General features: G+C 38.7%; 1 protein-coding gene across 2 annotated transcripts in view; it reads right to left on the reverse strand.

Moving 5' to 3' along the window:
- agap1 (ArfGAP with GTPase domain, ankyrin repeat and PH domain 1) overlaps positions 1-17,015 on the reverse strand; it is a 163,641-nt gene that overhangs the window by 71,220 nt on the left and 75,406 nt on the right. For both annotated transcript variants that reach the window (XM_089133927.1, XM_089133926.1), the window contains 3 exons: positions 15,102-15,229; positions 13,161-13,316; positions 11,541-11,633 (listed from right to left, as the gene is read on the reverse strand). In XM_089133927.1, the coding sequence (XP_088990053.1) occupies positions 11,541-11,633; positions 13,161-13,316; positions 15,102-15,229 (377 nt within the window). The remainder of the gene's footprint in view (positions 1-11,540; positions 11,634-13,160; positions 13,317-15,101; positions 15,230-17,015) is intronic.

Genomic DNA, 17,015 nt, shown 5'->3' on the forward strand with positions numbered 1-17,015 from the left:
TTAAATGCTCAGGTGAGGATAAACATGGCGGACTGTGTACAGTTCACTAAGGGCGGGTATATAAATAGGGAAGAGTCTGTCAGCTGTCATGGGTGGGGCCTGTACAATGTGATGTCACATTGTTCTGAGAGACTGCTTATGATTTATGAGAATAAAAAAAGAGGAATGGGTGGATTTTTACCATTATAGGGTGGTTGTGTACAAATACTGCAGACACGCATTTATGTTCAAACTCCATATAAAAGTGAATTTTGCATAATAGGTCACCTTGAAGTCATTTAAACATCTGTGTTTAAACATTTTTTGCAAGAACTGTTCGAAATTTATTCAAATATGTTTTTCAAATATTTTTACCACACAATAATAATTATACACAACTGAAATCATGAATCTGAATTATTATTATTTTTTAAATTGTTAATGATTCTCAACCCTATGCAATAGAATTTAAAGGAGAACTCCTGTGCAAAATGAACCTTTGGTCTAATAAAACATCGGTACCTAGTCAATCGTTCTCTAAAATTTGTTTTCATGATAGTCGAATGTAAAGAGTTTTATCTCTAAAAACCGTTTAGCGTATAATGCTAGTTCTGGGGGCATTGACTAAGTAAAAAGAAATCGCTAGTTTATACCACTAACAAGGCTCAAAATAGCCCCACACTCACACAGTAACATAATGAGGGTCCATACATGCAAAATGAAGCTTTGAGAACTTTGTAAGTGTACAAACTGTTTAATAAGAAGATACTTTATGAAGACAGTTCACTTCGTGTATACAGACAGGAGCCATCTTAGAAAACAGTCTCGATAAGTCGATCCCCAAACGCCGTTCATACGGTTCAGAAGTTCGCTGAACTTCATACAGTTCAGCTCACTCAGCATGACGTTCGTGGTTTCCAAGATGGCTCCTGTCTGTATACGCGAAGTGAACTGTCTTTATAAAGTATGTACTTATTAAACGGCCTGTACACTTACAAAGTTCTCAATGCTTTGTTTTGCATGTACGGACCCTCATTATGTTACTGTGTTAGTGTGGGGCTATTTTGAGCCTTGTTAGTGGTATAAACTAGCGATTTCTTTTTCATTTTGCACCGGAGTTCTCCTTTAACACCGCAGATAGACCTATAGGTACATTGGCATGAGAATGAGAAAGACATAAGTGTTACTGCATCAATCTAGAGCTACTTCTGAAAATTAATTTGTATTAAAGCTTGTGTCAAAATGCCTTTCCGAACAGTTAACAAAGATGCGTGTGTGTGTGTGTGTGCACGGTAATCGGCTAATTAAGAACGTGGAACAGATGTCGACAGACTCCGGGCTGCACAGGGTCAGTAAACAAAGCTGGCGATCATTAGAGTAACATTAGTTTCTGAATCAAGCCATAAACAACTATCAAATAAAACTATTTTTTTTACAGACAATCCAAAAACCTTGCCAAGTTTCAACAGTTTCAGCTTAATAATTGCTGTTCAGCGTGACCTCTGACAAATTTAAATGAGCCATTTAAAAAAATAAAGAAAGAAATAAAAAACACTAAAAGCCATTAAAAAATGCCTACAAGTCAAAACAAACCCCATAATATAGTCATAATATATAATAGATGTCAAAACAACCAGGATCTCTGTGGTGATTGGACAAACAGTCGTATTAATAACAAGGCAGAGGGTCAAAGGAGGCTGTGATTGGCAGATGCGAGAGCTGTCATGGCAAATTCAGGTGACACGTCTGACCTCACCACACCCACTCTGAGGGCTCAGAGAGGCCAGTTTGAAGCCCTCCACGGGGAGACGGCGCTGAAAACGCTCCTCTTTAGCCGTCTAATTGCTGGAGAGTGCGAGCCCACCCCAGCCTCATTACGCTCCACCAAGCCGTCTGCGTGTTTTAATGAGGAGCATGTTCTAATGAAGGCGTTTTTACAAAGGTTTTATTGTAGCTGAGAGCCATGTTGAGAGCGTAACCTTCAGCTCAGGAGTCAGGACAATAACCTTCGTAATGAGATCACAGTGAATGGCAAATAAACTGTGACAAGGTCTAAGAGAGAATAAAACTACCTTAAGCAGTGCACACACACACACAGTAAAAAAATACCACTACTGAATGAGTTCACACCAGTTTTGTGACTTTGTTTTTGTGCAATTCTGTAATTAAGAGGAAGAATTAAGTGTCAAATGTTAAACACGGAAATCAACCAAGCCTTTTCGTTGCTCTTTGCATCTATGGTTAAATACAGTAAAGAACCTTCAATATCCATGGGACATTTCCAAAGCACAAAAGGTTCTTCATAGATTCAGATTTCTTTTAAGGCAGGGCTGTCCAAATCTGCTCCTGGAGGGCCACTGTCCTGCTCATTTAGCTCCAACTTGCCTGAAAGTTTCTAGAATACCTAGTAGGACCTTGAATAGCTGGTTCAGGTGTGTTTAATCGGGGTGGAGCTAAACTTTACAAGACAGTGGCCTTCCAGGAGAAGGAATGGACACCCCTGTTTTCAGACAAGAACACAAAAACAAAACTCATAGATATCATTATACTTCCCCAGTTTATTGATTACATTAAAGGGGTCAAACGAAGCTATTCTAAAAGTTGAGTATTTTGTTTATTGGGTGTAACCGAATATGTTAACATGCTTTTTCATTTACTGTACATTGTAGTAATCAGCATGTTTCAGACAGGTCCTACAAAGCCTCTCCTTCCAAAAAGTGCTCCGATTGGCCAAACACCTGAAGCGTTCATCTTCCAAGGCTTTAAACAATTACAAACAGTTAATAATGTCAACGGTATTAACGTATCAGTTTGAACCCGAGTCAGATTCTGAAAATGCGGATGATCAGGCCGATAGATTAGAACCAACTTTTCAAGCACGGCTTTTGCAGAACATTTCACAGTGGTGAATAGTCTGTTGTAGAAAGCCAACCATGTACTCTCCCAAGTTCAATAAGCGATCCTGTACTTAGCGGGTTGTACTGCTTAGTAGGGCTGGGTATTGACACAAATTTCACAATTCGATTCGATTTCGATTCACAAGCTTGCAATTCGATTCCGATTCGATTCGATTTAATATTGATTATTTTAGATATCAGTTACAATAAATGGCAAATTTTCTCAAGGAAATCAAATCTCCTAACTAATGTTGTGGGAGTCTAGTTGTAGCCTATTATGCTTCATTAGCCTAATATGAAGGTAATAATTAACTGTTTTGTATAAAAACTTGCCAGATTTATTCAAATATGCATTAAATATTTTAGATTTTAATTATTAATAACATTAAGATTATAATGCATATGTAATATGGTGTATATATTTAGCAAAATGCCCCTTTCTAGAGTTATTTTTTCTAGCTGACCAACGAGTTTATGTGGGTTTTCTGAGGTAAATATGACGATAGATGACATTGATTACAAGCAGTTTAACTGACGTCTTTCCACGGTTGAAACGCTGATTGAGCGAATCAATGTGACATGATACGGATTTGGAAAAGTTGTACTCTATCTTTTAACACACTTTCAGATGCTCATTCATGCTTATTTCGCGCTGTGACTGGTATTATTAAGCCGGAAGAGCTGCACCAGAGCGATCTCACGCCACAGCGCCAAAACGTTATTTATGTTTTTTTTTATTTCTAAAGAAAATGGACGTAATTTGAAAATTGAGACTTTGATTCATGTCAATAGTAACAAAGGACAAAGATTCTTGCAATTTTTTTGGGATGCGTGCAGCCGTGGTACAATGTTCTATTCATTCAAATGAAACAGGATGACTAATCGATTCTTGAGATTTAAGAATCGATATCGGTTCGTAAAAATGAGAATCGATTAATATCGAGAAATCGATATTTATTACCCAGCCCTACTGCTTAGGAACAGCATTATAAATAAATATTAACCACTGATTCCTAACAAATCAGTAGCATCCAAACACACAGCGTCCTCCACAAACAAGTCGACAAGACAACAATTCACTGAAGTCTCATTTTCTTTCCTTACTTATGCTTTTAGGCGGGCATTATGACCACTTTAAGAATTGCAAAATTTTGTTTTCTGAAATGTTATGATTAAATATGCAAATTATGAATTAACTAATTAAATATGCACAGATTTGAACCTTGGATAAAGCCCAGTTGAAATTTCTAGTTTCATTTTGTAGACTCAAAGGTTATACAGTATAAATCAGAAAATGCGGTCGACATCCAGAAAAAGATTTAAATGAATAAAATGTCTAAAATCAGGCAAATGATACATTAACAAACTCCTTTGTAAAACTCTATAGAATATAAAGAATATAATTGTACATAGAATTTCTATAGCGCGAATATTTAAAACTGTAAGGTTTGGTGTATGTACGTGCCACTCAAGTGGAGATTTTCTGGGAACTGCAGAGAACTTCAGGGATATGCGTTGTATTTGAAATCTACAGAAGCAAATAAATAAACTTCAATAAATTAACAGTTAAGGTTATTTGGGTTATATGTTTTCTTTCCAATAATTTAAAACAACATTTTATGAAAAGCCAACTGGGCAAGTATTTAAAAAATTCACCAACAAATGTTTTGGATAATCCAAAAAGGTTTTCCTATCACTGTGAAAACCCCCTTTTGGAAACTTTGGGGGGTTTTTTTGAGAGAGAGAGAAAATCCAAAGCATCAAAAGCAATTCGATTTCAGTTCAGGACTCATTTGTGTGTGAGTAACTCACTAACAATTACTGCCATACCTTCAAGGAACAGCTCGACCATAAATCTAATACACTCAGACATCTGCCAGAGAGATTACAAGTTGACGTCCCTCATCAACATCCGGCGACGATGTGCAGCTGAGAGCCAGCACATAAAAGTTCATCCCGGAGATTGATGCTGCGTCGTAAGTGAGGGATTTCTGGTAAAATCTATAAAAATCACATTCCTGGACCAAAAGAGGTCACTGAAGAGGTGTTAATACGGGGCAGGTAGACTCGGGAAGCACACGCTAATTGGAGAGCAGGTCTAACGCCCAGCAGCCTGCAGTGGCTAGTGAGAGGCGAGGAGGAAGATCGAGAGAGACGCGAGCATGTAAGAGGAAAGACCACAGGGAATTATCAAATCAATTAACATCCAATTCCCAAACGAAGCTCTGCCCCGTGCCTCTGAGCGCAAACTGCTCGGCTGCGTTATCATCTGTGAGGGGACGTGCCCGGGCCGCTTTCGTAGTGTTGCTGAAACACTCATTGCCTGAGCGTAGCGGCCAATTAGATGAGAAATGCCACAGCAGCAGACGCAGTCACTGATCTGATGGAGGGATCGTGATCAGCCGCTCCACGGATGCTTGTCTGAAGTGTTCGTCTCTCCATGAGTCTCTTTCTGAGAGGATTTGAAGATGTCACGGGTCAAAAGGATATTATAAATTAAACTAAGTTTGATTAAAGGACCAATAGGCAGTCTCACAAAGAATGGCGTCCGTAGAAGTCTGCAGGATCTGAACATACATCTATTAACTTCTGCAGCATCTAGTGTTGCACAATTAATTAAAGTATAATCAAAATTGTGATGAGACTTGATATGATTATTGAAACTTATTATTGAAGTCTTTATTCAATTTTCCACCAATTCAATTAAATTCTCATTTATTTGTGAAGCCCTTTTGACAAGTATATTGTTTCAAAGCAGCTTCACAGAAAATGCATGTCGACATTACAATTTAGAGTGATCTGTTATCAGAGGTGACGGTGTCCAAGTTATGCATTTCAGAAATTACAAAGTTAGCTAATAATGTATTGATTTAAAAAACAAAAGAAACAAAATAAATATTTACAACAAAAATGTAATTGTAACAGTATCATTTAAAAAAAATATTACATTTTATACAACCATAGATATGTCTTTCATAATAATAGATATTATAATAACAACTATTATTAAGAAAATAAGAAGTATAATTAAATTTAAAATAAAAATGAAATAAAATGATGAATTATAAATTCAATTTTAAATTATTTGTGTTGTACTATAAAAAAATTAATGTTCAATATAAAAATAATAATAATAATAATATACCAGGTGAAAAAGACGTACAATTAAGTGTATTAAAAATGCATTACATTATATTTGTATTGTATTAAAAACATATTTAATTACGTTTTTAATACACTTAATTATACGTCTTTTTAACCATACTTTTTCAAATATAATATTCTAATAATATGTATATTATTATGTCTATTTTTATCATAAGAGTTATTAAAATATATATATATATATTATTAGTAATATTTTGTTAATATTCATGTTGATTGTGTTCCAAAAAATGTTGAATTTAAGGTAGAATAAGAAGATCACAACTGAAAAAAAAAACAACAAAAAAAAGATTCAAGTCTAGGTAAAACGTGACCACACGGGTTATCATTTTTCCTTGATTTCTAAGCAATAAACATTTATCATATCACAGCTCAAATCCCAAATGCAACATATATATACAGACACACACACACACACACACACACACTCACCTACCTAAAGGATTATTAGGAACACCTGTTCACTTTCTCATTAATTATCTAATCAACCAATCACATGGCAGTTGTGGTCCGGATCAAGACAATCTCCTGATCTCCAAACTGAATGTCAGAATGGTAGAGAAAGGTGATTTAAGCAATTTTAAGCGTGGCATGGTTGTTGGTGCCAGACGGATCGGTCTGAGTATTTCATCTGCTCAGTTACTGGGATTTTCAAGCACAACCATTTCTAGGGTTTACAAAGAATGGTGTGAAAAGGGAAAAACATCCAGTATGCAGCAGTCCTGTAGGCGAAAATGCTTTGTTGATGCTAGAGGTCAGCGGGTAATGGGCCGACTGATTCAAGCTGATAGAAGAGCAACTTTGACTGATATAACCACTCGTTACAACCGAGGTATGCAGCTAAGCATTTGTGAAGCCACAACACGCACAACAGGAGAAGACCCCACCGGGTCTCACTCATCTTCACTACAAATAGGAAAAAGAGGCTACAATTTGCAAGAGCTCAGTTGAAGACTGGAAAAATGTTCCCTGGTTTGACGAGTCTCGATTTCTGTTGAGACATTCAGATGGTAGAGTCAGAATTTGGCGTAAACAGAATGAGAACATGGATCCATCGTGCCTTGTTACCACTGTGCAGGCTGGTGGTGGTGGTGTAATGGTGTGGGGGATGTTTCTGACCATGTCCATCCCTTTATGACCACCATGACCGCCCCCAGTAGGATAATGCACCATGTCACAAAGCTCGAATCATTTCAAATTGGTTTCTTGAACATGACAATGAGTTTGCTGTACTAAAATGGCCCCCACAGTCACCAGATCTCAACCAAAAAAAGCATCTCCAGGATGTGGTGGAAAGGGAGCGTTGAGCCCTGGATGTATACAGTATGTATATTAGGGATGTATAATATATATACATCCATTTCATGTAATATATATATTAGGGATGCAACGGTACACGGTAAAATCCCGGACCGTTCGGTCAGCCCTGCACGGGACAATCTACCCTCGTGTCCCGCGGGACTTCGGTTTTGCCATAGAGTTCGTGCTGATCCTTTTCCCGTATTTTCCGCACTATAAGGTGCACTTAAAAGCCTTTAATCTTCTCAAAAAACGACAGTGTGCCTTATAATCCGGATCGCCTTATATATGGAATTAGTTAACAACGCTCCGCGTTATTAAATTCGCCCGCGAACTCGCGCTCGTGTCCAGCATATGCCCGCTTTGTCACACGGCGCTGCTCGCGCGTCACAGATGTTCAAAAAAACGCTCCCCGTTCACAGTACCGGGTCGTCTCATTCAAAACAGCGAGCCGTTGCTGCAGCGAGCCGCCGCACATTGAATATATGAGTCAGGCTGCGAATGTACGTTGTGCCCGCCCCAGCGCGCTCACGCTTACTAAATAAACGCCTCACCTCCGGCTCCGCGCACTCGCTACATTCCCAGCACATCTAGTGGATGCATAACGCAAACCCAGTCAAACGTTTGACTGCAGTATCTTTTTGCACAAGAATCTCTCAATAGTGGATGAGTAAATAACATTGCACTTTGTATCCTGAATGAAGTTTTTTTTTATTATATTATTTTGCTCGGCTCTTTTTATTCAAACCACAAGCTAATGTATGTTTGTTAAAGGTAAAAGTGCACTTTTTCTTTCACATTGATCACTTTATATACCAGTTATCAAGGTTTGGAATTGGGATCCACTTGAATATTCTAAAGTGTGTTTGTTTAGATTTTGTATTTTATAAGTGGCAGTTGAAGAGGTTGTATTACTTAGTTCTGTTCAGTACAGACTAGAGTGTTAATTTATTTCATACACATTGATGTTCTTCCTACTGTGACATTATGTTAATGCATATAATAAAAATAAAACATATTTTTGGGATGAAATAGCAGTCTCTTTCTGTACAAAACATGTACCGAAACCGAACCGAGACCGTGGGCCAAAAACCGAGGTACGGACCGTACCGTGGGCTATCTGTACCGTTGCACCCCTAATATATATATATATAAATATGCAGTCTTATTTAAATCGTTTACACTACAAATTCTGACCTAAAATCATCATAGAAAATGCAAAACAGTGCCTTTTAGCCAGCCATGGGATTCAATAAGGACTAACATGAAGTTGAAGCACCAGGGACAGCAGGGAGAACTGAAACACTGTGCACTGCAGAGGCTGGGGAGCTCTGATTGATCTCCTCATGAGATGAGGGACACGGCCACCACTGGAGCCTCTGATCAGCACAAGAGTGTGTGCGTAAGTGTGCGTGTGTGGGCTCTGTCTGACACCAAGGAAATTAATCCCTCATTTATGTACCTGCAGTGTCAAGAGGCTGAGAGATGCTTCAGAGATATGGCTCTGCGCCAGGCCACCCGTAAGACGCTCTCCATCCGCTAATGCCTCACTATACTGCAGGCTCTCTAATACATGCAACATTTAAATCAAACTTTTCTTTCGCTACCTATAAAATAAGAGCACATAATGAGGATTCCCTACTATAATTTAAAATAAGAATTGGAGTCCCTTCCTTTGAAAGTCTATTCACCCAAAACTCAAGATGCTTCAAAACATTCATTAAGAGATTGTAAAAGAAATCAATATAAAACAAGTGGTTTAATATAAGATGAACGGATTAAATTTAGGCTTTTATTCATATATAAAAACATTGATCAGAGAACGTACATAAAGCACTCTAATTTGGTAAACCTTGATTAATGCCTGAGAACCAACAATGTGTCACGACAGTATGTTTGAGCTTCCGCAAGAACCAATAAGGTTTGTTCTCACGTATCAAGCACGGTTTAGCCTCCGTTTACCATATTTGAGTGCTGATCATGTTTATATTGAATCTGTTCATCATATAAGCCGATTGTGTGTCTTCAGAAGACTTAATTCCGCTTGATTCATCCGGATCTATTTTACATTCTTTTTATGAACGTTTTGAATCATCAGAAGTTTTTGGTGAATAGACTTTCAATGGCGGGACAGAAATCACTTCGATTTCATTAAGAATATCTTCATTTGTGTTTTAAAGATGAACGAAAGTCTTACGGGTTTGGAACGACACAAGACTGAATTCTTGGCAGAATTAAAATTGTTGCATGAACAATCTCTTTAAGTGTTAAATGTAAATTGTAATCATTTACGCAAATGACGTGCTCTAATGACATGTAACACGGTTGGGGAACAGCAGCCACCCCTCTCTCTCTCTCTCGAGAACACACGTTCTCGTCTTGATTGCTCTTGGCATCGCACATACAAATGATCCCAGCTCAAGCCCAGTCGGAAGAGTCAGATTATAGTCAGAACCCTGTGCTGCTCACTCCTCCGCACAGCTGCCTGCTATAGCTCAGCCTTCCCATCTGCCACTAGTGCGGCGCGCTGCTCTCAGCACCGCTGTAGCCAGGCCAGCCTCATTTCTTCTTCATTAACCGCCACTGACTTTAACAGGATTTATGCAAATAGAGCCGCAGGAGGTGAGAGATCACTGCTGGCAGCATTAGCACTCGCTTGTATGCCTCCAAAAAGAAGTACCTCCAAAGTCCCTTTAAGGCAATTCGCTCAGCGGCCATCTAGGTGACGCTTCTGGGCAGCCATTTTCCATCTAGGTAATGTCTGAATAAAAGTATTAATTTTTTTTTTATCCTATTGCATGAGGGTCCTCTATATAATATATAGTTAATTAAGGTTTAATTCATGAACGTCCAACCACTTAACATGTGGCGGTTAAATATTTTTCAAATTAAGAGCAGTTTTTTTAAGCATGTTATTTATAAATAATAAAATATTATGCCAAACAAAAATTGCATTCCTTTAATGATTATTTTCTTCTTCATTATGATATCAGAACAGTTATATCATCCTGATACTTTTGATAAAAAAAATGAAATTAATTTCATTTATTTATTTTAAAATCATAGAATCATCGATGAGTTCAAGTGATAGCATGCATTTTAATGTATGGGGAAAAGAAAGAAAAAATCGATGTCACATCATTGATCCATAGCTCATATTTCAACATTCGAATTATGATTATACTAAGCAGGATTTTAGTATTACAATGCCACACATGTCAGCAAAGACGCAATGTAATCTCCGATGTCTAATTTGCAGAAAAGAGGGGCCGATTACAGCTCCGCTTCATTGCCCAGGAGTTTTGTGCAAATGTCCTTGCCTCCAATGGAGCCTCTCAATGTGAACCCAGCGGGTTCCGAACGCAACCCACACATCCAAAAGGTCTGCAGCTTCGCTTTTGAACGCCAGCTGCGCTGTACGGTGGAAGCGCTTCTCTGCTGTGGCGCGCTAATAAACACAGATCTCACTTAAAGGCAGCTTTAATCAGAGATGCAATTTGTTCATTAGAAAATTACAAACAAGGCCACGGCGCTGACATGAGAGGGCACGATTAGTGCCGCTAATTACCTGATTCTTTCACTCCAGCTGAGATGCGCAGAGGATGATCTCGCCCCCCACCCCCCACGCTAGCTAGCATTTTTCTTTACTCTCTCACTACACACCCTTGTTTGTGACAAATTAAGGCCAAGTAAAACTATCTCTCCCACAGTGTGTGTGTGTGTGTGTGTGTGTGTGGGGGGGGGGGTCGTCTTCACATCACATTTTGCTTCTCAACCCCCCCCCCACACCACTTTTCGGGGAGGGCTGATGGGAAAGATGGGCCCATATGCAGATTGGTAGACTGCACTTCATTAGGCTCCTCTTAGCTTTTTTTTTCTATCCCCACGCTTGACAGGGAAAAAGAAGGTGGAAGAGTGAGATGGTGTAGGGGTTTTGGCTGTGGGGGGGGGGGGGGGGGGGGGTAATAGTGCATTGAGGAGAGAAAAATCCCTTCCCACATCTTATCCTAATGATCTCATTTCAGCACACGGGAGAGCCTGGCTCTAATTGATGTCAAGTGCGTGCTTTCACTGTTAATCAAGAAGATGGCATCAAACGGGCTTCTCGCGGGTCTGAGTACTGATCTGAGGCCCCTTCGTCCACAATACGCCGCTGTTGGACTCCAATTATACCAGCCCAGACGGCCGGCCAGACCCTACCTGTTTAATTGGGATAGCGCGGCCACTTCCAATGCTGTCTGCGCGGCCATCCATCCCTTTCTTCTCCCTGTCTGGTTCGCTTCCCTTCCGAGACTGTGGGGGAGAAGACATCATTTTAGTCAAAGCCGAGATAGCTGCTAATTGAGCCTTACTTCAGACCAGATCCAGTTTGGAGTGCAGGGCACACTCTCTTGACTTCAAAAGTCAAGGGGGTGTGGGAGGGGTCAACTTGACCTTGATGTGACCCCACCCCCCCAACTTCTTGAAAGCAAGACATGTGGTACATGTGCAGGACGTACACTACTAAAGAGCTTACAAGACTGGAAGAATGGGGCTGTCAATTTACTGATCATATAAAGTGTGTGTGTGTGTGTGTGTATGTATGTATGTATGTACGTACTGTACATTTATTCATTTAGCTGACGTTTTTATCCAAAACAACTTACAATTGCTATATATGTCAGAGGTCGCATACCTCTGGAGCAACTAGGGGTTAAGTGTCTTGCTCAGGGACACATTGGTGTCTCACAGTGGATTCGAACCCTGCTCTCTCACACCAAAGGCATGTGTCTTATCCAATGCGCCACCACCAAGTGGTATCTATGTATATGTATGTATTTATATATATTTAAAGTTTGACGTTGGTAAGATTTTGACGACATTTTTGAAAGTCATCAAACATGCTCAACATTTTCATTAACATTAATTCTCATTATTAATGCTTAAATCAGTTGTGCTTGCTTAAAATTTTGTCAAAGTGTTTTTTTTTTCAGGATTCTTTGATGAAACCAAAATCATTTGCAACATTAAAGCATCCTTGCTTAAATTCTCAAGTAAATTAAAAATTAAAAACTTACTGACCCAAACATTTGAACAGAATTGTACATACAAATAAATATATAAATAAATCTATCAAATTATATATATATATAGAGAGTATATATATATATATATATATATATATATATATATATATATATAATTCTTTATTATTATTATTTTATCAATTTTAGGGATGCACCGATATGAAAATTGTCCGATACCGATAACTCTTTATATTTGAAAGCCGATAACCGATATATCGGCCGATAAATTTAAATCCAAATTTTTACCTAATATTGAGAGCCTGATTACAAAACCAAAAGTCTCACAATTAAATCCACGTCCCAAGCGCACAATTAAAATGATATTCTCATTATAGTGTTGTATAGCCGATATGACAGATTTGCGCTGCACATGTTGTACCGAACTGTATTTTCATTTTTTGAAGAGATTTCAATCATATTTCAAGAAATTCAAAAACATAAACAGTGCTCAACAAGTGTCTCAGCTGAAGGGAAAAATACATTATTTATCGGCTTTAATATATCGGCCACATTTTATAACCAGGCCGATAACGCTAACATTAAAAATGAACATATATTGGCCGATACCGATACGCTGGCCTATATATCGTGCATCCCTAATCAATTTTATTTTATTTGTGTTGATTTTGTATTCACTTTGTAACAAATGCAATTAAATGAACTGCAGTTATTGTAGTTTTGTCATTTCACTTCTAAAGTTAGTTACTAATTAATTATAAACACACCTATGTGTCTAATGGGAGAGCAAACTGACCGTAAAGAGGTTGGAGCGTCGTTTGGACTGTTTGCGGACGGGTGTAGGGGTGTTGGCAGTTTGGGGTACATCGATACGCAGTTCCTTCTGACTGGTACTGGGAGTGGAGGGAACGGAAGAGGAGTAATCGCTCAAACTGCCTCCACCATTACTGGTCTGTAACAACACACACACACAAAGCGAGTGAGAAAAGCAAGAAAACAATCTCATGCTACATAGAAACACCATAGGCCTCCGTTTCCTGAGCTTCACCTACAGACTAACTTGTACGATGCTAATGAGAAATCAATGAGGACTGAGCCATGCGGAAGAGGATTACTGTCAGTATGCGATTAAACAGAAAAAGAAACAGTACATTTTCATTGGATTATTCAGAAGATGAGACTTTTGATGAGTAAAAATTGATTCTTATATTTAACAAGTTCTCATGTATTTTACATAATTGAGTGTTTGACAAGCTACAATAGAAGTTTTTTACAACAGTAGGGCTGGGCAAAAAAATCGATTTTTCGATTAATCGTTTTTTTAAAATGTGGTCGATTCAAAATCGATTCTCAACGGCCACGAATCGATTTTTTTCCATATAAAGGGCTCGCGGACGCGGTGCTGCATCTTCTCGTCTCTCTGCACTAGGCAAGCGCCAAGCGCTGCAGCTGTCGATACACACACGCGTTTAGGAGTCGGGACACGACGGAATATTCACTTGCACAATCGGGCCAGCATTGCATCGTAACCTATGAACGTAACTAACATTTATCATTCATTTGCTCAAGCAATGTTAAACCATCCCGTGCTTGCGCACTCTCAGAGATGTCTTTCACTGCGTGCAGTAACGTTACAGCCTAAATCCGCCTCACAAACAGCTCGCCAGAAACAAAAGTTTTATCCCTGGATTATATCGCTTTAACAGTTAAAACACGCAACATTATGTCAAAACTCTGGTCTTGGTGAGTAACCTCGTAAAGACAGTCGGTAATGTCTTAAATTAGCATTAAACGCGTGTGACAGAAAGAAACAGTAATGGATTCGCACACTAGTTCTTAAAGTGAACGCAGCCATTTGTGTCAGTCATTAATTCTGTTGTCATAACAACAGAATATAGTATTAATTGTAAGCAATCAGAATTAATAGCCTTTGTATTTAATTCAGTCTGGACTAAAAAGACTATCCAGTGTTATTTTACATTGGATTACTTTATTCAGTTTCTGTAGTATATCTGACATACCCAAAAAACTACCCCAAAATGTCTCTTAATTTATTTGTGCTACTTTTTTCAATTTAATTCAAAGATTGAAATCAAGCATCCATACATAAACTCTTAACAAAAAAAAATACATTAACATTTAGGTAAGATCAATGTAAAAAATGTCTAAATATTTATATATTTATCTATCTTAAACATAAAATAACATGATACTGTTTGATCAAGCTGTGCGACTGTGCGACTCTTTTTTGCATATTGCATCAAAATCTTTGTATGCATTTAGTGTACCTAAAATAAAGTGTTTTATATATAGGTTTATGGCTCTTAATTTTCTTGTATTAATTAACCACTAGTAAACTTATGTCCACTGTTCTTTTTTATAAATTATAAATATAGGATTTTTATTACATCTTCATTATAGTTGAATCGAGAATCAAATCAGGAATCGAGAATCGAAAATCGAATCAAGAATCGAAATCGAATCGAACTGAGAGCTTGCGAATCGAAATCGAATCGAAATTGAAATGTGAATCGATACCCAGCCCTATACAACAGACATGGAAACCAATTGGGTCAATATGACTCCAAAAACACATCCAAACACTTTGAATGCACACTCATAACCCTAAATAATAAGAAAAAAATGAATTGTTCTCAACATTTCAAGAAATTATTTGACAAGTGTTTCAAAACGAACAGGTCCCAACCCAACTCAACAGGAAGTGTGTGAGACTCACCTGACTGATATGCACTGCAGACACAGGCGCTGCGCAGACGGAGGAGTGGCTTGGAGAATTGGGCAGTGACTTACAGGGTCCGATTGAGAGTTGTTGTTTCTTCCGGGATGCAACTATTTTCTGAGCCACTGAAATTACAGAGAAAAGGAAAAGGTCAGGAGAAATGTATGCATGATAGAGGACGACCAACAACAAGTGTGCACAGAACACAATGGCAGTTTAGTCTGTAGTTAGATGGTTAAAGTGGTCTACTTTATTACCCCTCATGAGAGAGTGTGTGTGTAGAATCGCCAACCCAGGCCGCTCCTAATTTGCCCATCACTCTCCTCCACAGGCAAGCACTCGCCCCGCACTCAAAGCCTCCAAGGCCCATTATTTCAACATTTCCCCTCCCTCGGCCATTTCTCTTTTCCCCCGATGCTCTGCCCGTGCCAGGAAAAGGGCGGCGTCAGTCAATCGCTCGCCTCTGTCCCTATCGATCGGTTGACGGCCCCTGTGGCAATCTGCGCTCGGCCCACGGAGAAATATTCTACCGCTTCGTCATCTCACGCCTAACGACATTGATCCCATCATGTGGAGAGAAGCTCACGGAGAACCGCTCATTCTTTAACCCATTAATCCGGTAAAACAGACACACGCTGAGGAAAGAAGTGTAGAGAGAGGCTTTTTATTCCCTCTCAGAACTTAACAGTAACTCTTAAGTTGTGAACTGTCAATGCAAAAATGAAATTCTCTGATTAAACACTCCTCCAAACACAATAGTGATTAGATTCATTTTCCCTTGAGCTCGAAACGTTCGCCCTCTAGTGTTCAGAAACTTCCTCAATCCCTGAAACTGAAGTGGCTCTCAGGAGGCAGGAGGGAGTTAACAGTCCAAGTGCCCAGAACTCAATTACTCCACTTCCCAATAAATAGGGCCGGCTCTCGTTCAGCTGTAAATGAAGTCATTGTTTTAATTGGACCTATTAAACGTCTGAGTTTTAATTATGATTCCGTCATAAACATTTACCTTCAGGTGAGAGATCAGATCACTGTCCAAGGGCAAACGGCATGCTACTCTGCAAAAAAAAAAATTTCTCTCAACGCAATAGTCTCATGCTCTCCCCGTCCCATCTGCCGCTCCAAGAGAAAAGCTGTGCAGCTGTGTTTATTTAGACTCGTCGTGACACGCTACCACGCTAATCGGCTAATTATAATCATAAACGAGCAGCTCCTCGTTTCAACAAATGAGAGGAAAGAGAAACCGCAACGGCACTATTGTGACAAACTGTTACAAACATCCACAGGAAAGCAAAGGAAAAATCTTTTAAAAATATAGGTTAAAATGAGTTCTTAGAAATGCACTCTTTGTGTTCATGGTTTGGAAAAATTTGCCAAGGAAAGTATAATGAATTTTTACTACAGAATTTTCAAGAAAGTTTAAATTTAAAGAAAGTAGTCAGAGTTAGTTTCAACTTGTATGCGTACGCATCTTAACTCTTGTCCTGCCAGCAGGTTTTTAAAAAGCTGCAAACCAGCACCAGCATTTTTTAATAATTTCCACAAAACTTTCATGGCCCAAAGGATATTTTGTTGTATAATATCTGAACATACAATATACCAAAAGAAAGTACAGAGCCTCTGCTTATTCTAGGTAGCTTTAAATTTTTATCAACTTAAATGTGGGTAAGTTTCATTAAAAATGCAACGTTGAACCAGAAGCTGAGAAAATCACTTTCTGATCCAGATCACATTCAGAAAGATGACCAAAACATATGCCATGTACATCACGTTCCATCAACAAACCCAAAGCTTGCACGGTCCTATACCTCTTCATGGGTTCGACATTTCATTCTGTAATGTTTGGCAGTTTTGATTTAAATACCATTTAATGTTTGATGATTGTGTTAGCTTACAGTACATAGTGCTTCCATT

Source organism: Pimephales promelas, chromosome 8 (genome assembly GCF_988280905.1).
Source record: "Pimephales promelas chromosome 8, fPimPro1.hap1.1, whole genome shotgun sequence".
Classification (NCBI taxonomy): Eukaryota; Metazoa; Chordata; class Actinopteri; order Cypriniformes; family Leuciscidae; genus Pimephales; species Pimephales promelas.